We start from the raw sequence: 22,413 nt of genomic DNA, 5'->3' as shown, positions 1-22,413 counted from the left end.
GGGCGTGGGTGGGACTGAAGGCAGGATCTGCAGGCCCACAAGCAGAGGCAGATGCCAGGCCCAGCCAGGAGGCAGGTGGACACTCTCATCACGGCCACCACCAGACTTTGTGGGATGTGCTACATACGTAGCAGTCAAGTACAACATTCCTTGTTTTCCGAGAGTGGACATGCAAGGGGATGTTTGGTCCAGCCAGTCGGAACTTCCTGTTTCCTCCTGGGCTGGGACATACTTCCTTTTGCATATGACTAGAGGTAGGTGTGACCTTACCTGTGCAGGTAACAAAAGCAAAACCTCCCTCTTTTCCGGCTTCCTTTTGTCGTGTGAACTGCAGTGGCTGCCAGTCTGCAGTCACTGGGATTAACCCCCTATATGGGGTAGATCCACATGTATATCCTTTGTAACTAAGTCTGCCTTCAGGGATCCAACTGTGAACTGATAATGTGAGTAAACTTCTTTTATATACTTTACACAAGATTGTGGTGTGTTTATTCTTTTAAGAGGGATCTAAGGGAACTCACCAGGAACCTAATAGTGAGAGGCTTATACAAGCCTGCAACCAGCTACCCGCTGTGCATTTAAAAGGGGAATGTGAAACTCTGCTAAGTAAAGGAACTTGCTAGCACAAGTTAGGAAGGATATTAATAAACAATATGTCCTCTCCCGCCTCCCTGAACATTCCCACAGCCTTGTCAGAGGCCCAGCCCCCAAAGCCCCACCAGCCCCTGGGACTCAGCGGTGGATCTGGAGGAGCCTTGTCCAGCCTCCATCCCTCTCAGGTCCTGGGGGTCAAGTGGGACCAGCACCCAAGGGACACAGCAGCTGTCTCCTTACACCCTCACCGTTGGCCAAGTTCAGAAGATGTTACAGGGATGTCCCACGGAAGGACTCCCCCTTCAGGCACAGGGACTTCCTCTCAGGCATCCCAGTTCCACTCCCCTTCCACCCCAACTGAAATGTCCATTTTTACAGAGAAGAAGGGCTGCACTTTGGAATCCTTATCTGTGATTCCTGCATCGCAGGCAGTTGGATGTGATGACATTTCGGATCCCTTCCAGCTCTGCCATTCTATGGTTTCAGCAAATGGCCCCTGAGGAAGAAAATTTCTTCTCCTCCAGATTCCCACCACACCCTCTTTGCAGTGTTCAAAATTAGCCAGGCACCAGGCACATTTGCACCCGGCTCTCTGCCACTTGCGACCAAAATTAAGTTCTCAAAATTCTTAACCTAGCTCAAGGTTGTCATCTGAACTAGCCAGATGTTTAACTGATAATCAGTCAGTTAGTCCATCATTTGAAAAATAAGACTTTAGAGCTATCTTGCCCCAAAATGACAACCAGGTATTCCATTTTGGCAACCATAACCCTGCTTTAAGGAGCCATTTGACACCTAGCTTATATATCTAAGTTTCTATCACCGCCTCTTTGCACAGCTGATGGCACCCCACTTTTCTTCCTCTGACTCCTCTTTGCCTCCCTATTTATTTCTCACCTTGCCTTCCTCCTCCCAGAACCCCATGGCTGCAGCAATGGGCAGGGAGTGCCCCCATGCTCTCTTCACAACCGCCCTGCCAGGTGGGTCAATTCAAGAGAGGGTCACGGGTCAAGCAGCGAGCTCCCTGGCAGAGCGGGGGACCTGAACAGGGTCCCTCTGAGGACCCCTCCCCCCTTGGATTCTGACTTGATGCTCAGGAATTCCCTGGGGAGGCAGGCGGGGGAGGGAGGAGAGGAAGCCTGGAAATAGGAACAGCAATGCGGGGCAGGGGCAGCTTCCTGTCCGCAAAGATGGGTGCAGATGGGCCTTGCTTGGGCCGAGCTCTGAGGTCTCCTCTCCAGGCACACACCTTGGGGAGGAGAGCTTCCGTTCTCCCCAAACACCTTACAGGGACGGGGAGGGAAAGACTCAGCTCCTCGCCCCAAGAAGTGTGGGCTTTGTGTCCCTGCATCTGGCACAGAAGTCCCTCTCCATCTTCCAAGGCAGACTCTGGTCCTCTCTGCAGCTGATCTTTATCAAGCTTGCAACATCCTGTCCCAGATCAGGACTCTCGTCATCGCCTCCCCCAGCACGAGAACAGGAGAGGAGGTTGCTGGATCTGACCAGCGGCCCATCTAGCTCAGCATCCTGTTTTCACAGGGACTGACCAGATGCCTCTTCTGGAAAAGCAGCAAGCAGGATTGGAGCCCAAGAGCAGCCCTCTCCTCTCCTGGGTTCGGAAGCATTGCAGCCTCTGATTCTGGAGGCAGGCAGAGCCATCAGGACCAGCAGCCCAACACTTGGCACCCATTGCCACTCATGGGAAAACAGAGGAGGAGGAGGAGCACACACACGCAAGCCCGTTCACAACCAGCTGTTCCCCTTTTCTCTTTCCAGTCACAGGCTGGGAAGGCTCCCAGAGCTACCAGCCAATCACCTATCCCACACAGGCTGTGAGATGCATATTCCGTATTTTTTGCTCTATAAGACACACCAGACCATAAGGGGCACCTAGTTTTTGGAGGAGGAAAACAAGAAAAAAAAATATTCTGAATCTCAGTAGCCAGAACAGCAAGAGGGATCGCTGCGCAGCGAAAGCAGCGATCCCTCTTGCTGTTCTGGCTTCTGGGATAGCTGCGCCTTACTTTTTAGGAGGGAAAAAGTGAGCAAAAAATATGGTAAATGTAACAACAACAACAACATTCATCCTGGTACATGAGTGGACAGGGAGAGGGAAGGGCTGCCCACCCCAGGACCCCTTGGCAAGGCATAGAAAGTGTGGCCAAAGGGGGCAGATCTTCGTTCAATTCACCCCCAGTCCCAGGGACTCAGGGACCCCCAGCCAGCTGGTGACTCTCCTCCTGCACACAAGAAGAAACACACAAAGATGCTGGGAGGAGCATCTCTGAGGCTGAAATCCCAAAGACAACCTCACACCTTGAAGGAAGAGCTGAGTTCTGGGCTTCCCAGGAGGGAGGGCAGGCAGAAAGCCCCCCACTCTCCCCACACTGTCCTGAGTTACATACACACCTCTCATCTTGTCCTGCTTCCTTCTTTCTAAACCCAAAAGCCCAAAACACTTTTAGCTTCTCCTCATTGGGAAGTGACTCACATCTCCGTCCCCCAATTATTTTGGTTGGTTCGGAATTTCCATTGGAGATAAATTCCTTAAGCCATACTGACTCAGGGAACACCCTCATGTTCTGTTTCAGAAGCACTGAAAACATAGCAATATTAATAACGTGGATTTCTTTTAAATAAGGATATCAATTCCTGCATTGCAGGGGGCTGGACTAGATGACCCCCGGCATCCCTTCCAACTGTACAATTCTATTTAACTATGAATACAGGCGTCCCCAGAAACTCACGGATCACGCTGGCCGGCAAGAACCAGGAAGACATTTGCCCCCTTTTGCGACACGGAGGGCTCCTTGAGAGCAGGTTCTGCCGCTGACCACGAGGGCGGACTCTGCTCCTCCTGTAGATTTGTCACAGGAAGCCTGATCACTGCAGCCGCGCATCTCAACCCCAGAGCCTTCCTTTCTCTGAGGTTTCCAAGATGCCTGTTGAGTTGGGGAAGGGGCTCTGAGCCCTGAGTACTTGAGCTCCCCGGACTTTGCTGGATGAGACCTGCAGCACATGGGACTTCAGTCGGTGGGTCAGAAGCCACGGGGGGCTTGCGAGGGCATCCCAGGCGGAGCAAGGCTGTTGCCAGGCCTACGCAAAGCTAGTGTGAGGCCTGGGACAGGAGTCGGTTAAAATAAATTGACAGAGCAGCTGGTCCAGTTACATATGATGGCTTGGGGGCCCAGCCGACGTAGCTGTAGGGAGGACTGTGTTCCCCCCTGCCACCCTCTGCAGGGGCCTGGCTGTTACTGCCACGTGGGACTCCAGCTAAGGCCACAGGTGGCATCTGGGCTGGGATACATTCTCTTATTTGTGGGATTTCCAGTCAAAATCACAAATACATGATTGCCAGACAGGCACATAGAGTTCCTGAATCAATATAGAAGGGGCTGTTTGAGGTTACTTCCTTAATGCTTTTGCAGAAATTTCTAACCGAGGAGATAATCTTATCTACTTCCTCCCTGCCTGAGCGCTCGCTCGCGCTCTCTCTCTCTCTCTCTCTCTCTCTCTCTTCTTTCAAGCCAGTAATGTGAGTAGATGTACATGCCTGGGCCCCAATCAGAACCCAGACTCCATTTTGGAAACTAAGTTTGTATTTTGTAACATAGCAGTATTTTCACCGGCATACGACTTTGATGTATTTGCTGCCTGCATTGAAATGTAAGTAAACCTTATAAGTTTATCTTACTAAAATGTGTGGTTCATTCTTAGCAACAAGGGCAAAGAAAAGGGAAGGTCAGTAGACCACAAATAAACAAGGATAATTGCCTAATTCATAGCTTCCGGTAAGCTGCAAAAGCACCTAAGTATTTATACTCTGCTAAAAGGGCTTCACAGCCTGTTTGGTCTCCTATTTCTCCTACACATGTGGGGCAGGAGGTTTAAGTTTTAATTTACAGAGAGAAAGAGAGAGATTGCTCAGCACCACTGATTTTCAGAGTCTTTTCAACCTTTCAGCTAAGAACGAGTGCAAAAATCACTTAGCAATAACACTAATGGAAGACTCTGTGAATTATCACTTTAGGATTGATACTGTATAAATCAGGCTTGAATGTGCAAAAGGGGATCCCTTGGTGCAGGCTGGGTCTCAGGTCTGGACCAGTTGAAGATCCCCAGGAGAACACGTCATTTTAAATGACATCATTTGGCTTTCCATTCACTTTTCTGTCTGTTTGCATTTTATTTTGCTGTCAAATCGCTTTGAGACATTTCTCTTTTTTTTGCATAAGGCGACTAACCCATTCTAAAAGTACAGTAATAATGCTTGTGGGCCTCACACGACACGGTCCCATCTGGTCCCTTTGCCCCCTCGACCGGCTCCCCTCTGTCTCTGAAGGCCCATTATCAGCATCTTGGCTGGGGAACATTGAGCTCACCCTCCCTGGAGGGACCAGATGCTTCTCAGCTCCTGGGGGTCCCTCCCAGAAATCCTTTTCACGGCTGCCCTGTGACCCTTTCCATGCTAAGTGGCGCCTGCCTGGTCCTTCTGCCACAGACGCTGCAGCCAGCCTCTTCTGCCTCTTCTGCTTGCCCAAAAATTCTGCCCAGCGCAAGCGGTAAAGAAGATTCCCCACAAACCCACAGCACCCTCTTTCTCCTCATCTTTGGCTCCTGTTTGGAGCATCTCCCCTCAGCCTGGCAAAGGCCCTCACCTCAAAGCCCAGACCACGGGGGGTGCCTGCCTGCCTGCCTGCCTGCCTGCCTGCCTGCCCCCTGCTCTGAAGCCAGTCCCTTGGTGCCCCCCTCCAGCAGCCCCCAAGCCCAGCCCCCTGGCCAGGGGAAAAGCCTCTGGCCCCACAGTGTGGGCTTGTCTCTCCTCCAGAGGGGGAGCTGGGGGGACGCGAGGGGGAGGGGGACTTACCAGCGAGTCATTGAGCTCCACGTTGGACTCCCTCCGGGCACGAAGGATCAGCTGGCTCTGGAAACTCTGGTATTCTGGGTTCTGGGGCTCATGGTAGGTGATCACCAGCACCGTCTGCAAGAGAGGCAAGGGGGTGTGAATGGCGGAGTTGGAAGGGACCCCAGGGGTCATCTAGTCCAACCCCCTGTGATGCAGGAATTGCAGCTAAAGCATCCATGATGGATGGCCACCCAACCTCTGGCACCTGGTCACCCTATACAGAAGCGCCCGTGAGGAGTCAGCACACAAGGCCAAAACCGTGGGGGGGGGGGGGCGGGGACATGGCCCTGCCAGCTCCTGCTCCAGCTCCAGCTCCAGGCCAGGCCAGGCCTTCCTCCCCAATCTCAGCTCCTTAGGAAAACTCCCCCAGCTGCCTTCTCACCCTCAGTGAAGGTGCCCAACTGAACCTGACCAGCCAAAAGTACCTGCAGTCTGGGGTTACCCAAAGGAGGGCCAGGGTGGATCAGTCTTCTTAACTCACCCCAAAAGCTCTGCCCAGAATTGCAGATACTGAAGAAATGAACCTAGGCTGCCAATTCTCGTTATAGACCAGTATGAAGTAAGCAGCACATAAGCAGCACACAAAACACTACCAAACTATTCTACGTTCTAAATCTTATATTAATAATCCAAAAATTGAGAGAACAAGGTACAAAATCTACTACAGAAGCCACAAACAGAAAACTCATTCAAATTGTGTCCAAAAGGAAGATTCAGTCTTTAAAGTTCCTTTAGCCAGGCTCCTGTAGATATCAACAAAGGTAAGTTTGATCAAACGAAGTGTCGGTGATGTTACATCTTCGTTGACAGTGGCATCGGATCACTGATATCTAACCCTTGAGGACAACATTGCCGACACTTCGTTTGATCAAACTTACCTTTGTTGATATCTACAGGAACCTGGCTAAAGGAACTTTAAAGACTGAATCTTCCCTTTGGACACAGTTTGAATGAGTTTTCTGTTTGTGGCTGTTGTAGTAGATTTTGTAGCTTGTTCTCTCAATTTTTGGACTATTAATATAAGATTTAGAACGTAGAATAGTTTGGTAGTGTTTTGTGTGCTGCTTACTTCATACTGGTCCAAAACTGCAGATAGGCAGCAGAAGACAGCTGGCCTTGCTTAGAGCACCAGGAAGAGAGCCCTCTGTGCCTGCTCAGAGGTACTCTTGTCTTTAAGATTAAGTCATATCATCTAATGCGCCCATTGGACTCCCTCCTGAGAAGGCCCTGAAGCCCCAGGACCAGCCTTCATCATGCCCTACATCTTCTTGTTGGACTAGATGATCCTCAGGGTGTCCCTTCCAACTCTATGATTCTTTGGTCCCCCGCCCCCCTGCCGCTGGACTTACTCGGAAGGCCTCCTTGAGGCCTCCTGGGTCCTGGCCCTCCTTGCTCTGCCAGGGCTTGCCCGCTTCCCGGTTGCCCTCGGCTCGCAGGCTTTCTCCAAAGACGTCCACGTAGAAGAAGACGTAGTCTCCCAGGGTCATGCTCTCGTAATGCGCCAGGCGCAGGATCTGGTGCAGCATCTCCAGCGGCCCACAGATGTAGATGACTGAGGGAGGAAGCGCACAGAGGGAGGGGGCTCAGGCAGAGGCAGGGGGAGCCCTGTCCCCAGGAGACGCCCCCAAAACGCAAGGCAGCCACAGGCAGGATGGACACCTGGAGACTGCTGGGATATTGCCGGGGAGACGGGGGCATCAGGCAGGTCCCCAGCTGGCTCCAGCCACCGGCCGGCAGCCGGACGATCCCCGGTCTCCCTTGGAACAGCATCAATCAGCGACACGAGCCTCAGATATGTTTAGAGACCTGTGCATGTTCTGTCAGCAGAGTGAATAAATCTTCTCACAGCAGAAGAGGCAGACAGAGCCATGTGTAAGCAGTATATTACAGCATTTTATTCAGCAGCAGGAACAAAGAAAAAAACATGTCTGCTTCCCTTCGTCTCCAGCAAAACAGCTAAAAGCAAAAGCAACATACAAACGAAAGTTCCCAGCAGATCTGTGCTGGAAGTAAACAGGGATGTGACACACAGCAGTCATGCCTGTACCCTTTTAAGGTGGAACGGAACTGTATCCTAACAGAGACAAGCCCTCTCTTGCCAAAGAGGTCCCTCTCAAAGACACACACAAAAGGAACAAAGGCACACCTCACCAGGTGAAAGGAGGAAAGGATTAAAGCAGGGGGAGGCAAGCTAGGGCCGATGGACCAGAAGCGGCCCACGGGCCACGGGGGTCATTTAACTGGCCCACGAGCCCCCCCTGAACCCAGCCTTCCTCTCGGAGAGTCCCCCCACACTGCGCTAAACCGGTGCAGCATGGTGCAAGGGCTCACTTCCGTGATGCCAGAAATGGCCTCTATGTGGACGCAGAGAGCGGGAATCACAGGCACGCACACAGTCGGGCCCACGGAGGGATGTCAGCTGGAGTGAAGCAGCCCAGGCGAGGCAAACCTTGCTGACCCCTGGATTAAAGGCACCTGCATTTCTGTACAGTGGTGCCTTGGTACTCAAACACCTTAGCTCCCAAAGGCCGAAAACCTAGAAGTGTTGCTGTTTTTGAACATTTTTGGGAAGCTGAACGTCCAATGTGGCTGTCAGCTATTGTTTCCAGGGCACCTGCACCAATCAGAATCTGTGCCTTTGTTTCCGAACATTTTGGAAGTCAAACGGACTTCCATAATGGATTAAGTTTGGCGCTTTTGTTTTTGCTATTTATTTTGCGTTTTTGTTTTTGAGGCTTTTCTGGTTAATTTGTTTTTGTGACTGTGTGGAACCCAGTTCAGCTACTGATTGATGGATTGTGTGACTGCAGAAATGGATAAAAGCCCCCCATCCAAACAATGACTATCATCAGTACAGGTAAGAAATTTTTTAATTTTTATCATGTATTATACTGTCTTATTTATTTTATAGTACAATACATTGATTATTGCTTTCATTTTATGGATCAAAGGTCTTGTTAGATAGTAAAATTCATGTTAAATTGCTGTTTTAGGGGTTGTTTTTAAAAGTCTGGAATGGATTAATCCATTTTGCATGACTTTTTATGGGAAAGCGCGCCTTAGTTTTGGAACGCTTTGGTTTTAGAACGGACTTCCGGAACGGATTAAGTTTGAGAACCAAGGGTCCACTGTACTCAGCTACAAACTAACGGTTTTCCCTCTTGTTATAACCTAGGAATGATTTTGCTGCAGCAGCAGATCAGGTCTGTCCAGGCCGCCACCCTCCTCCTCCTCCTCGAGTCACTGTCAGGGCACAGACTCTCCCAGCATCTGGTCCTTAAAGGTCGGCTGTCTTTGTACAAGGAGGCGCCAGGAGTCCTTCCATTTCATTGTTCCTCAAGAGCAAGGGCGTCTGAAGTGCTTCCTGAGCGGTTCTTTGCTGCTCCTGGAGGGCTGTGGGGCTGAGGGTTTGCTTCCGTCAGGCTATCCTGCTCTTATTTATTGCTCCCACAGAATCCCCCATTTCGGGGTACCCAGAGAGGACAGCCTAACCCCAGCTCCCTTCACACCACCTGCCCAGAAGCATAGACCACAAGGCCGGGCTGCTGCAGCCTCCGGCTAAGACCCTCTGACAGGGAGACCCTCTCCATGCCTGCTGCCTTGCCTGGCGTCAGCTCCTCAGATGGCTTGACTCATAAGGACAGAAGAGGGGGCTGCTGGATCAGGCCAATGGCCCATCTAGTCCAGCATCCCGTTCTCACTGTGGCTGACCACGGTGGCCATCTCACCGTGGCTGACCATCACCGTGGCCTGCAGGAAGCCGGCAAGAAGGACCCGGGGGCACAAGAGCAACTCTCTCCTCCTGCAGTTTCCAAGAAGAGCCTGTTGGATCAGGCCCAAGGGGGGCCACCTGCTCGAGCATCCTCTTCCCCACAGGGGTGCCCGTTATGGGGAACCTGAAAATGGGGTCTGAGCACAAGAGCACTCCCACTCCTTGGGAATCCCAGTATGCAGAGTTTTCTCCCTCCAAAAGGGGAAGCAAAGCATGGATAGAAGCCACCGATAGCCTGTCCCCCCCCCCCCAATTGTCTAAAGGTAAAGAAACCCCTGACCATTAGGTCCAGTCATGGCCGACTCTGGGGTTGTGGCGCTCATCTCGCTTTACTGGCCGAGGGAGCCGGCGTACAGCTTCCGGGTCATGTGGCCAGCAGGACTAAGCCATTGCTGGCGAACCAGAGTAGCGCACAGAAACGCTGTTTACCTTCCTGCCTGAGCGGTGCCTATTTATCTACTTGCACTTTGATGTGCTTTTGAACTGCTAGGTTGGCAGGAGCAGGGACCGAGCAACGGGAGCTCACCCCGTCATTGCAGGGATTCGAACCACTGACCTTCTGATCGGCAAGTCCTAGGCTCTGTGGTCTAACCCACAGTGTCACCCGCGTCCCAGATTGTCTAATCCCTCTTTAAAGCCATCATTAAGTTTTGCAGCAATTGAACCATGCACCCTGTGAAGAAGTGCCAATTCCTTTTGTCTCTCCCAAATCTTCCAGCCTTCAGTTTCATTGGGTGAGTTAGAGAAAGAGAATCTTCACCACCATTCATAATTGTGCACGCCTTGGTCATGTTACCATTTATTGGCCCTTCTTTGTAAATGAAAAAGCCCCAAATCTTCTAACAGTCCCTCACAGAAGACTTGCTCCAAGCCCTTGATCATGTGATTTCCTTCCTCACATTCTGTCCCATATCATGGCACTTCAGGGAGGGGGTCCCAGGGGGTCTTCCACCCAGGCACTGAGCTATCTGTCAGGTTTGGCCTGACAGCTTTTTGAAGGTGGGAGCCTTTTTAAGGGCACATCACACTGGAAGGAGAGGAGCCCCGTGAGCCTCGGGGCTTGGAGAGAGGGCTGCCACAAATCTCTGGCTGCCTGGCCTTTGTTTGTTTCAACCATTTGTATTCCACCTAATCACAGTCATCTCTAAGCAGCGTACAAGAGACCCAATGCAATAAGACTAAAAATGACTTAAACGTTTCACATCAGAATTCAATTAAAAAGCCAGCTGGAATAAATTAAAAAAAAGGCATTCAGTAGGCTCTGGAGGTTCAACATCATACCCTCCAACATTTCTCCAATGAAGATAGGGACGTCCTATTCCATAATAATACTGATATTTTTAGTATTTATACCCTGCTCCAGCCACTCTGGTCAGCTTCCAACATACTGTATATAAAAACGTAATAAAACATTTAAAACACTAAGACTCTTCCCTATCCAGGACTGCCTTCAGAAGTCTTCAAAGGCTTGTATAGTTACTTATCTCCTTGGCTCAGGGGTCCCAGAACTCCATCCCCTCCAACATTTCTCTGAAGAAAATAGGGACGTCCTAAGGAAAAGCGGGACATTCCGGGGTCAAATCAGAAACCGGGAGGGCTTCTGTAAATCCAGTCCTGTCCTGGAAACATAGGGAGACTTGGAGGGTCTGCCCCAGGGAGGGGGCCTGTCTGACCTCAACGGGGAGGGAGTTAGCTTCACACAGATGAGTCCTGGGGGACCAGGGACAGTGACTCCACTCAGGACCTCAGGGACTGAGCAGGATGTGTGTGATCCAATCTGTTTGGCTGATGCTTGACCCTGACCTGGTGGCGCATGGGCAGTCAATGTAAGCTTTGGATCCTGATGAGCTGGTAATCATCTGACCCCATCAACAGTCAAGCCTTTTGCTCCAGCTGCAGCCTCCAGACCAGGCCCAAGGCCGGCCCCACCCAGAGCACATTGAGGCTACCAATGCATGTATCACCATGGCCAAATTTCCCTTGCCCAAGAAAGGCCATAGTTGGCAGACCAGCCGCACCTGGTGAAAGTCACTCCAAGCCACTGAGGCTACCTGAGCCTCCAGCAGCAAAGACAGAAATCTCTGGACATGGGAACCGCCCCCCCCCAAGTGCCTCCGTCTTCCCAGGGGTCAAGCTCAGACCCCCGGCCCCACTGCTGTGCCCAGACCACGGTCCAGGTCGTGCCATCCTCTCCCGACTCCAAGGTTATGGCGAAGGAGCAGCCCTGGCGCAGCCGAGGCAGCGAGAAGAAACAGCACAAAAACATGTTTGGGTTTGCGGTTGTGGCGAAAGAATTTGCAGGTTCCCGGATTCCAGCACCTTCTGCCTGGCTCCGTAATTGGAAACAGAGGGCCCCACCAGGCAGCTCCAGTTACAGGAAGGAGGGGGCGGCTCCTTGCGTGGCACATGATGGGGGGAGCCCTAGCCCAGGCAGGCTGCCTGCCATAGGAAAGTGGGTTGCAGCTTCTCCAGAGAGGAGGGGAGGGGAGGAAGGCCCTCTCCAAACCTCTCCTGGAAGCACGGCCCCCTCCTTCCCCACCAAGGCCTGAAGCGCTCGCCCCAACCTGGCCCAGCTGGCAGGGAAAAGATGTTGAGCAACAGCTGGAGAGGCAGCAGATGCTGGGACACCAGGCAGCCCACACAGTCGCCCAGAGGAGCCCCAAATGCACCCTTCTCTCACCTTCCCTTTTGCACGAATCCCAGCTCTGGCCTTTGAGGAGCGGGCAGGCGGCAGACCAACCTCCAGGGCACTCACGGCACATTGGCACGACTACCGCACTGCCTGGAATGCAGGCCATGCCTCGCTGATGCAGCACACCAACGCTGTCACACCAGCAAAGAGTCACGGGCCCCAGGGCACCGTTCGGACGCCAGACCCTCCCTCGCCTTTGTCTCAAGTGGATCTGGTTAGGGTGGGAGAGCAACTGGCACCTCGAAGGGGGGGGGGCAGGGAATCATTATCACTCCCAAAGGCAAAAACAGATTGAAGGGAAATGAGATCAGGAAATTAGGTTGCACCAGAACCGGCAGCCTGGGATGAGCTCTGGCAGAGTCCAGGCATGCCTTCCAGATTTCCGGGCAGGGAGAGGAATTCGAGTTCAGCTAAAGGACTGGCTGGCATCAAAGCCCGCCTGACTCCCATCACAGAAAAACTGACAGCTTGATGAAGGGCTGTCCACCATACAGAAGGACAAGCCTCGCTTTGGAAATGGCAGCCTGGCTGCAGCCAAGACAAGTCCTTCTTTGCCAACCCCTTGGAGTTCTTCAAGTGTCAGCAAGCAAGTGGACAGAAGTGAACTGATAAGACCCTGCAGACCTGGACTTTCCCAAAAGCTTTTGACAAAGCCCCTCCCACAAGGGTCCCGAGTGACCTTGGGACATGGGATAAAAGGGAGGGTGAAAAAGAGAAACAGAGGGTGGGAACAAGTGGCCTTTTCTCACGAGAAGCAGTGCTATTTTTCTAGAAAAAGAGGTGCCAGAACTCACCATGAACGCCTCCCTGGTTCTCTTATAATTTCAACGGTGCCCCCTGAGAGGGGCAGAACTGAGTTCCGCTGAGTTCCAGCTGAAAAAAAGCCCTGATGAGAATACAGTGGTACCTCAGGTTAAGAACTTAATTCATTCTGGAGGTCCGTTCTTAACCTGAAACTGTTCTTAACCTGAGGTACCACTTTAGCTAATGGGGCCTCCCGCTGCCACTGCACCATTTCTGTTCTCATCCTGAAGCAAAGTTCTTAACCCGAAGTACTACTTCTGGGTTAGCGGAGTCTGTAACCTGAAGCGTCTGTAACCTGAAGAGTCTGTATCCCGAGGTACCACTGTATATTAAGCAGTGAGGTCTGGGCATAAGAAATGCTAGAGGAGTGGAAATGACTAGCTTAGAGGTGGCTTTACAAGACAATTTAAGCAAATTTATGATGGAGGAGGCAGAGGAAGAAGAGGAGAAGTAGGCCTGGCAACAACTGAGGTTTTCTGTGGCTGCAACTTCTAGGAACCAAAAACAACTCAAGAGTCTTGTGTGACCTTAAAGGCTAGCCAATTTATTATGGCATAATAAGCTTTTGTGGTCTCGAGTTCACTTCATCAGATGCAGAAACCCTCACTCACCCATTGGGAGGGAGGGTTGTAAGCAGGAAGGTGAGAGAGAAATGAAGTGTGCAAAGTCCAGGCAAGGACAACTCAGTTAGAACCAGGCAGCCTGCAAAATAATGAAGGGCCTTCAGCACCATGACAGGTGAGGGACTTGGTGTTGTTGAGTTAACTGGCAGCTGCATTGCGACAGGAGGCCATTGCCTTTGTTCAGACCCAGATATATAATATTGTACTTATTGGTGATTTACGTCAGGCATTTCTTAGACAACAAGACACATCTGAGAAAGAGAAAAAGGCAGAGAACCAAGAGGAGTCACCTCCTGCAAGAAAGGGCAGAGAACCACTTGCCGTCCCCTCCAGCAACCAGCTGAAAGCCCTTCAATGCCTCACCAAGGATCTCCAGCCTTTGACCCGAATCTTCTCCCCCAGGGCAGGCCTGCTGACAGATAACCCCCTAAGCTAAAACAGCTTCTCAGCAGCAGCAGCAACAGGCACATCTGAGGAGAAGCAGACACAGGGGCAGCGCCTGCATCAGGCACAGATGCCAGCTCTGCCCACCATGCCAGATCCGGCAATACTATCACAGACTCCAGAACACCAGGGGCTCCTTCACTTGCTCACCTTCCAGCCTGACATAAAAAGCCCTTCTGCAATTCTGCACCAGACAGAGAGGCCCGTCTCTGTGCAAAAGGAAGACTGGTCAGGGAATGAATTGCCTGACCACTATAGTCCATGCATTGGCAACCTAAAGGCTGGATTTCTGAAATGCACTCTACACAGGGCTGCCCTGGGGCCTGGGGCAGAATAACATTGCTGTTGTTGTTAAATTTGTATACTGCCCTTCATCTGAAGATCTCAAGGCAGTTCACAAGATAAAAATACAGAATAAAGCCACAAAATACATAATAAAGACAACAGCAAAACAATAACCCCCCTCCACAAACACATTTAAAAGAACCTAAGGCTGTTAATCAAGCCAAGGTCTGGTTGAAGAGGGATGCTTTCGCCTGATGCCTATACCTGTACAGTGGTACCTCAGGTTAAGTACTTAATTCGTTCCGGAGGTCCGTACTTAACCTGAAACTGTTCTTAACCTGAAGCACCACTTTAGCTAATGGGGCCTCCTGCTGCTCTGCTGCTGCTGCTGCACCTCTGCTGCACAATTTCTGTTCTCATCCTGAAGCAAAGTTCTTAACCTGAAGCACTATTTCTGGGTTAGCGGAGTCTGTAACCTGAAGCGTATGTAACCTGAAGCGTATGTAACCTGAGGTACCACTGTATAATGAAGGCACCTGGTGAGCTTCTCTGGGGAGAGCATCCCACAAGTGGGGAGCCACTGCAGAAAAGGCCCTTCTTGTGTTGCCACCCTCGGGGTGTCTCGTGGAAGAGGCACACCAAAAAGGGCCTCAGAGGATGACCTCAGGGTCTGGATCAGTTTATATGGTGAGAGGCGGTCCTTGAGGGGTTGTGGTTCTGAGCCGTTTAAGGCTTTATAGGTCAAAACCAGCGCTTTGAATTGCACCTGCAGTCAGACCAGGATCAGCATTATATGGTCAACAGTTTTGTCCCAGTGAGCAACCTGGCTGCTGAATTCTGCACTTCAGCTGAAGTTTCCAAACCATCTCCAGAGGCAGCTCAATGTATAACACATCGCAGTAATCTAACCTAGAGGTTACCAGAGCATAGACAACAGGAGTGAGGCTGAAAACTTTTCTTTACCACCGGCCTCATACAGGCAATTCCGAAAAAAACCTTCTGTACTTGTTAGCTGGCGAACTATGATTTTAAGTTGTTATGTGTTTTCTCTTGTATATATGTCATTGTTGTAAACCACTCTGAAATTTATGAAACTACAGTACTGTATACAAGTGTTTTTGATAAGTAAATAAAGCTATAAATGGACACAAATCTCACACCAGAAATCGCAATAGCCAAAAAGCAGTGGGGGAACATTGTGAGGGCTCCCAAGCCACTCTGTGGCCACGTTTGAAGGGGGATTGTGACACGATGCTGCTGAATAACATGAAATTCATTATGCACATAGAAAACTGGAATATAAAAACAATAATAGAAGTGTACTCATTGTTTTCCATCATTACTTTCTCTCATTGCCTGTTAGCACTGTGTGAAGGACTTCCTTTTATCCTTCCTGAATCTTCCAACATTCAGCTTCACTGAAGGCCCACAAGTTACACTGGTACCTTGGTTCCCAAATGCCGAAAACCCAGAAGTAAATGTTTCAGTTTTCAAACAGTTTTTTGGAAGCCGCACATTCGATGCGGCTGTTGGCTATTGTTTCTGGGGCACCTGCACCAATCAGAAGCTGCGCCTTGGTTTTTGAGCATTTCAGAATTCAAACAGACTTCCAGAATGGATTAAGTTTGACGCTTTTGTTTTTGCTATTTATTTTGCATTTTTGTTTTTGAGGCTGCTTTGGTTAATTTGTTTTTGTGACTGTGTGGAACCCAGTTCAGCTACTGATTGGATTGTGAGACTGCAGAAATGGATAAAAGCCCCCCATCCATACAATGACTATCATCAATGCAGGTAAGAAAAAAAAATAATTTTAATTTTTATCATCTACAATACTGTTTTATTTATTTTATAGTACAGTACATTGATTACTGCTTTCATTTTATGGATCAATGGTCTCATTAGTTAGTAAAATCCATGTTAAATTGCTGTTTTAGGGGTTGTTTTTAAAAGCCTGGAACGGATTAATTCATTTTGCATTACTTTCTATGGGAAAGTGCACCTTGGTTTTGAAACGCTTTGGTTTTGGAACGGATTCAGTTTGAGAACCAAGGTACCACTGTGCAGTATTGTGAGAGGCAGCCACGCTCCCTTGATACCTGCTATCATTTTATAAACTTCTACCCCTGGGTATAGGGTGATATATAAATTCAATAATTAAATAATAATAATAACTATACCATGCCACCTCTCTTACTTCTCTTTTCTCCAAGCTAGAAATTCCCAAACACTGCAACCTTTCTGCAAAGGAGGGTTGCTCCATTCTCTGGATTGTTCTGGTTGACCTGTATCAGAGACGGTTGGGGTTGGGGAGATGGAATGAAGTGCCCTGGGAAAGGGCACGAGGGACTGGCTGGCATACTTCATTGCAGGTCCCACTTGTTTCTCATATATATATATATATCCCCGCTAATAATGGATCTCCCATGAAACATGTAATTTAGCCCTCAGCTTTAAGCCATAAAAATCACAGTGTGGGAGGAAGGAATATTTGCCACAAGGGATTGAGGGGATGACGGATGACAGCTCTCCGCTCTCCCGCCTGCTCTGACCAACCTGCCAGCCTCAGCTCAGGCTGCAACAGGCTCCTCTGGGGGCAGTCCTTCCTTCCAGGGGTCCCCCCTGCCCCTGCCTGCAGCTCACAGCTCTGCCTCCGCCCTTGGGGCCTACAACCTGGAGTCTCCGGATGAGTCAGCCGCAGATGTGTCCAACCTGCTGCTGCTTCCCAGGAAGGAGAAGGGAGGTTGATGCAGTGCAAACACACTGGGAGAGGAAATATGGTGTGCCTGACAGGGTGCTTGCACTGCGCTGACCTCTGACCACCTCCCCACCCCCTCTCCTTCTGGGGCTGGAAAGGGAGCAGGCAGCCTGCCAGTTTGCAAGTAAAACTGAATTACTGTGTCACAAAATGATGCATGTCTAACAACATGGAAAGTTCTGTTTTAGGCTATAGGTTGGGGTCACATCAGACATGACATTAAATGTGTTTTTGCATGTAATGTGTTCTCTCACTCTCTTCAGTGTAAATAGCAGCCTCTTGGAGCGGGGGAGGGCAGTAATGATCAGGATCAAAGCAGGCAAGACAAGTGGCGTTAACGCTTTCCTCCCCAGCTGCAATCTTGATGAAAAGAACTCAGCCAAGGTGCCCAGGCCCTCACTGAGCTCAGACCCTGTTTGCCTCCTGCCTAATCTTGGAATTTCAAACCCTGATGCTGAAGACCAAAGACCAGGTGAATATTTGCTGTGCAACAGCTGTGGAGCCCCCAGGAAGACTGAGGGAGAGCACTCACCTCCCAAATTCTCTGAGGAAAATGTTGAAGGCCCTTTTAATTTAAACCACAATCCTATGCATGTCTATTGGAACACACGTCCCCTGCAGCTCAGTGAGGCTGACTCCCAGGTGAGTGCTGCAGATTTTACAAAAGCCTGCCATAAGAAAGATGCTTGAGGGTCAAAGCATGAAGTGGGAGGGAGGGGAAAGTGGGCTGGGGGAGGGGTTGCTCAGAGAAGGCGGGGGGGGGGCAACTGAAGGGTCAGGTAGACCAGAAGATCCCAGCAGAGCCTCAGACCAGAGCAAGAGGCAGCAAGCCCAGAGGCCAGACCCCCGTCCCCTAAGAGCAGAGGACAGGACCCTCCCTCTGCCTCCCCCCACAACGCAGCCCTCTGGCCATCTCACAGGAGCCCGGCCCGTGGCTGCAGGAAGGGCTGGGGAAGAACCTCCCGCCCCATTCTCAAGCCACCCTCGGCTCCCTCTCTCCGAAGGAGTTCAGCGGCAGTTCGGGGTTGTTTTTTGGTGCAGGGAGAGAGAACCGGGGCCGCCGTCTCCTCTGGGCTCCCAGCAACTGTCAGCCAGGAGACATCAAACATCTCCGCCGGCCTTCCAGGGGTGTGACATTCCTGAAATTCTCACATTTAAATCCACTCCAGCTCCCGTCGTAAAAGACGCAGCAATAAACTTTTTCCCCTTTGGAAGGGGGAGAGGCGGCGGCTTCCCGACAGGCAGGCAGGCTGGCTCTGCCCCGGTCTTCCCTACAAAGGCCGGCCTGAGATGGGTCCCAGCGCGGCCCCAAGGCAGCGGCACTGGAAGGCACCTCCAGCCCCCGGAGCGCCGTCTCAGGCCGGGCCGGCTCACCCGACCCCCGGTCCTCGCTGGGCAGCCGGCCGGAGCGGAGGGGCGGCGAGTGGGCCGGCGGAGGCAGCAGCAGCAGCAGCAGCAGCTGTTCTTTTCCCTCAGGGCGCCCCCCGGCCTCGGCCTGCGCCAGAAACGCCCCCGGAAAGCTCCGCGGAGGCAGCTGGCCAGGTGCGGCGGCGGCGGCGGAGGCTGGAGAGGCGAGGCGAGCGCGCGGCGCATCCGACAGCACGACGGCGCTCCTGCGCCCGCTTCCCTCGGCGCCCGGTCCGTCTGCCCCAGGGGGCGTCCGGCAGAGGCGCTCGGGCCAGGCCCCTTCCCCCGGCCTGGCCGTGGGGGCTGATCCCGCCCCACGCCTTCCTGCCTCCCTCCCTGGCTGTCCCAGGCGGGCTCCGTGCCCGTCCCGATGACACAGCAGCCGCCGAAGAGGCTCCATTAGCAGCCGCAGCTGCAGCTCGGATCGATAAGTGCCTCCTGGCGCATCCATTAAGGAGGAGTGTCAGGCTGCCCTTGGCCAGCGGCCCCCCCCCCCCCCCGCCTACGCCCGGAAAGTGGAGGGCTCGATCCGGCTTCGGGATCTGCGAGCGCCACCCCCACCCCCAAACTGCCAAGCGGTCCTCGTAGATGCTGAGATAGTTCCAGCCGGGTTCCCTTGGATGGGTGGGTGGCCCGGGGATGGGGCGGGGGGGGCATGTATTTCTCCTTGGCCACACAAGGGCAGTTCCTCCTCATTGGGTCGTCGTCCCCCAGTCCAGGAGTGCCCCCTCCGTCCTCTCTCGGAGTCGCAGAGCCCAACTCGGGACAGAGACCTCCATCTCCGGCCCGGAGGAGGCTCGACGGCAGCGGAGGAGGTGCCGTCTCGCCGGGAAATGGCAGCAGACGGAGCGGGGCTGGGGGGGTGGGTTGCATGCAGACGGAGGTGGGAGGGTGGGATGGACTGCAGGCACCCGGGACACGCGCCCCCCTCCCCGTCCAGTAGCAGCAGCAGGCGGCCCCCCAAGCGCTGCGACCCGCTCACCTCGCCCGTTGGCCCGGATGAACTGCACGGCGGTGTCCGGGCCGCCGCCATCGTCTGCGGCGGCGCCGCCCGCGTTGCTGCTGCTGCTGCCGTTGTCTCGGGGCGCGTAGATGTGGTAGCCGACGGTGAGGCCGGCGTGGCGGAGCTCCTGGTAGACGCCCTCGATGGTGAAGTAGAAGGGCCGGTCGTCGGTCTTTCGGTCGACGTAGAGGAGCGCGGCGCGGGAGCTCCAGTTGAAGCGCTCGTGCAGGAGGGCCGCGAAGGCGCCCAGCTTGGGCGCGGACGGGCCGGTGCGCACCAGCGTGGTGTAATGCTCCTTCTTGTGGCTGAAGTCCGAGGCGACGGCGCCGGCCGTGAGGAGCGGCAGGCCCCAGTGCGAGGCGAAGCGCCCCACCGAGGCGGCCGGGTAGACGCAGCCGGGCCCCAGCAGCACGTCCGGGTCGTGGTAGAGCTTCAGGTCCACGGCCTGGAGCGGCGCCACCGACTCCGAGCAGGCGCCGTTCAGCTCCGACGTGGCGTTGACGGTGCGCATCGACAGCCCGGCGGCCCGCAGCGCCGGCTCCAGCGCCTCGAGGGCCAGGCGCACGGCGGGGCCCACCCGCGGCAAGGCCCACGGGTAGCTGGGGTTGTGCTCGGGCAGCACCAAGGCCACCGTCACCACCGTCGCGGCCGCGCTCCCGTTGGCGCCCTCGCCCAGGCCCGACGAGGCGGCCGACAGCGACAGGGCCACGGCGGCGACCACCAGCAGCGACGTCGTTGGCGAGGCCATGGCGGGGCGCGCGGGGAGGGAGTCTGCTCCGCTGGGCTGCTGCGTGGCTGCCCGGGGGCCGCTCGCCACCACCTCCTTCGCTTCGCTGCTGCTGCTGCTGCCGCCGCGGCGCCGCCGGATCCCTTCTGTGGGCCGCCGGGCCGCCCTGCGCTCCCCAGGAGAGGCCGCCCCCTCCGCGGCCAGCCCCAGCCGCCCACCCTGCGCCTCCCTCCGGACGCCGTGCCAGAGCCGCCTGCAGACGTGGGGGGCAGCGCCCCCTGGTGCCTCCGTCCGCGTCCTCCGACGCCGCCAGCCCAGGCGCCCCACCAGGCCAGCGGCCGCGCTCCAGAGGCGGCGGCCCGGGGCGCGGCTCCATCCCGCCCGCCGGGGCAGGACCCGGCCCGCTGCTACTGAACGCGGCCGCTGGGCGGAGGTCGGCCCGCCCGCCGGCTCCGCCGCAGCTGCCCGGACGCCTCCATCGCGCGCTCTCGCCCTCGAGCGTCCTGCTCGCTTCGCGGCCCGGCGCTCCTTGGGCGAGGGAAGCTCGGGCGGGCCAGGGAGCGGCGGCGGCGGCGGCGGCCCTGTCTATCCCGAGCGCGCACGCTGCCCTCGGCGCCGGGCTGGCTCTTCCTCCTCGGGGCCTCTCCGGAGGGTTCTTAGCGGCGCAGGAGAGGCCGGCTCGCTCGCTCGCTCGCTGGCCGCGGCTCTCTTTCTGTCCTAGCCGCGGATCCAGCAGCCTCTTGGTTCGCTCTGCTCCTTCCAGATGGAAGGAACCGGGCGGGAGCGCCGGCCAAGCCGCTTGGAAGCTGTGCGCGGAGTCCCGCCTGCGGTGGCGGCTGAAGAAGCCGGAGACGCGCCTCTCCTCCGGGCAGCTGCCGGTGGAAAGGGGCCAAAGGCGAGGCTCTCCATTGGCTCTCGCTTGCCCTCTCCGGAAAGAAATCTCGAGGGCGACTCAGATGCCTCGCTAGGGCGCGTCAGTCAAGGAGAGCACCGGAGACCCGGCAAAGTGGGCGGAAAGGGCAGCCCCGAAGCCTTTGGGGTCTTCTTACTCGCAGATATGGGGAAGAACATAGAATTATAGAGTTGGAAGGGACCCCCGGGGTCCAACCCCGCAGTGCAGGAACCTCGGCTAAAGCATCCATGACAGATGATCGTGTGCTTAAAAACCTCCAAGGCAGGAGAGTCCCCCGTCTCCACTGCCGAGCAGCTCTTGCCACCAGAAAGTTCTTCCTGATATTGAGTCGGAATCGCCTTTCTTGAAACCAGTGCTTCGAGTCCTACTCCCCTTCATTAGTGGAAGGGGATCAAGATAGCGCCCCCCCCCCCCGCGCAGCATTAGGGGCGGCCCCAGTGACCCTGAGGAGCAGCGCGAGAAGCACGACCCGATGTGAGGAGTCGTGTGCATGTAAGACTCGTGTTTGGTGCCTTGACTGTGCCTCAGATGCGCTCGGATCTTCCCATACTGATGGTGGAGGAGAGGATGCTCTGAGCCATTGGGCAGCGCTGAGCCCGGCCTGTGGTGGCGCCCCGGTTTGACAACCCCCCGGTGTCCCCGCCAGCCCGCTCCTCCTAGCCACGCTGGTGCTGGGGTGGGTGGGTGGGTGCTATATATTCTGAACACACAAAAGGAAATAACTTCTTCAAATGACCCGCTTTCGTCCTGGCGAACCCCGGGTTCTCTGCAAGCATTGCAACAAATCCTCCCGCCTTCAGCCGATACGAATGCAAATGGAGTTCTAAAGGCGGGGGGGGGGGGGCTGAACAATGATGTCTCAGGCCAGCATCCTCCCGTCAACATGCACGCCCTCCCCCTATTTCTGTTCAGGGACCTTAGCCAAAATCGCCGCTCTGCAAAAGGCGGAGAGGCATCTACGGGTTGATCTCTGGATGCTTTGAAAAGGATTTCCAACTCCCAATTGTTTAATCAAGTTTAGATTACTGCAACGTGTTATACGTGGGGCTGCCTCTGAAGGTGGTTCGGAAGCTTCAAGGAATGCAGAATTCGGCCGCCAGGTTGCTCACCTGAGCAAGACGCTTTGCGCACCTTCCACGATGCAGGAATCTCAGCATGTCTTCAGGCACCAGGGGAAAAGGTTTCTCTTCACCGGGTATTCGGCTGATTAACATTCTGTGGTTTTTTAAATGTGTTTGTGGGAGGGTTTGCTTCTGTTTCTGTTTTGTCTTCTCATTTTGTGTGTTTCTGTTGTAAACTGTCCTGGGATCTTCGGGTGAAGGTATAGTGTACAGTATACAAATTTAATTAACAACAACAACAACAATCTTAACAAAAACAGCATTCATTCGACACCAAAATGACTCATCTCTCCTGAATTAGGCTGCTGAAATTCACTTATTTTTGTCTGGAAATATTTGGAGACTGCTCCGTACAGACCGCGGGCGC

The 22,413-nt window shown here is 53.8% G+C and overlaps 1 protein-coding gene across 1 annotated transcript in view; it reads right to left on the bottom strand.

The window, feature by feature from the left end:
- The window catches only part of NPR2 (natriuretic peptide receptor 2), a 34,584-nt gene extending 14,456 nt beyond the window's left edge, over positions 1-20,128 (bottom strand). The window contains exons 1-3 of the mRNA XM_053408935.1: positions 19,265-20,128; positions 6,850-7,052; positions 5,462-5,575 (exon numbers count right to left, since the gene is read on the bottom strand). Of these exons, the coding sequence (XP_053264910.1) occupies positions 5,462-5,575; positions 6,850-7,052; positions 19,265-20,033 (1,086 nt within the window). The 5' untranslated portion in view covers positions 20,034-20,128. The remainder of the gene's footprint in view (positions 1-5,461; positions 5,576-6,849; positions 7,053-19,264) is intronic.
- Between the last annotated feature and the right edge of the window lie 2,285 nt (positions 20,129-22,413).

This window comes from Podarcis raffonei, chromosome 11, assembly GCF_027172205.1.
Source record: "Podarcis raffonei isolate rPodRaf1 chromosome 11, rPodRaf1.pri, whole genome shotgun sequence".
NCBI classification, from domain to species: domain Eukaryota; kingdom Metazoa; phylum Chordata; class Lepidosauria; order Squamata; family Lacertidae; genus Podarcis; species Podarcis raffonei.
Note: the sequence above shows the minus strand (reverse complement) of the source record. Positions and strands in the feature narration are given on the sequence as shown.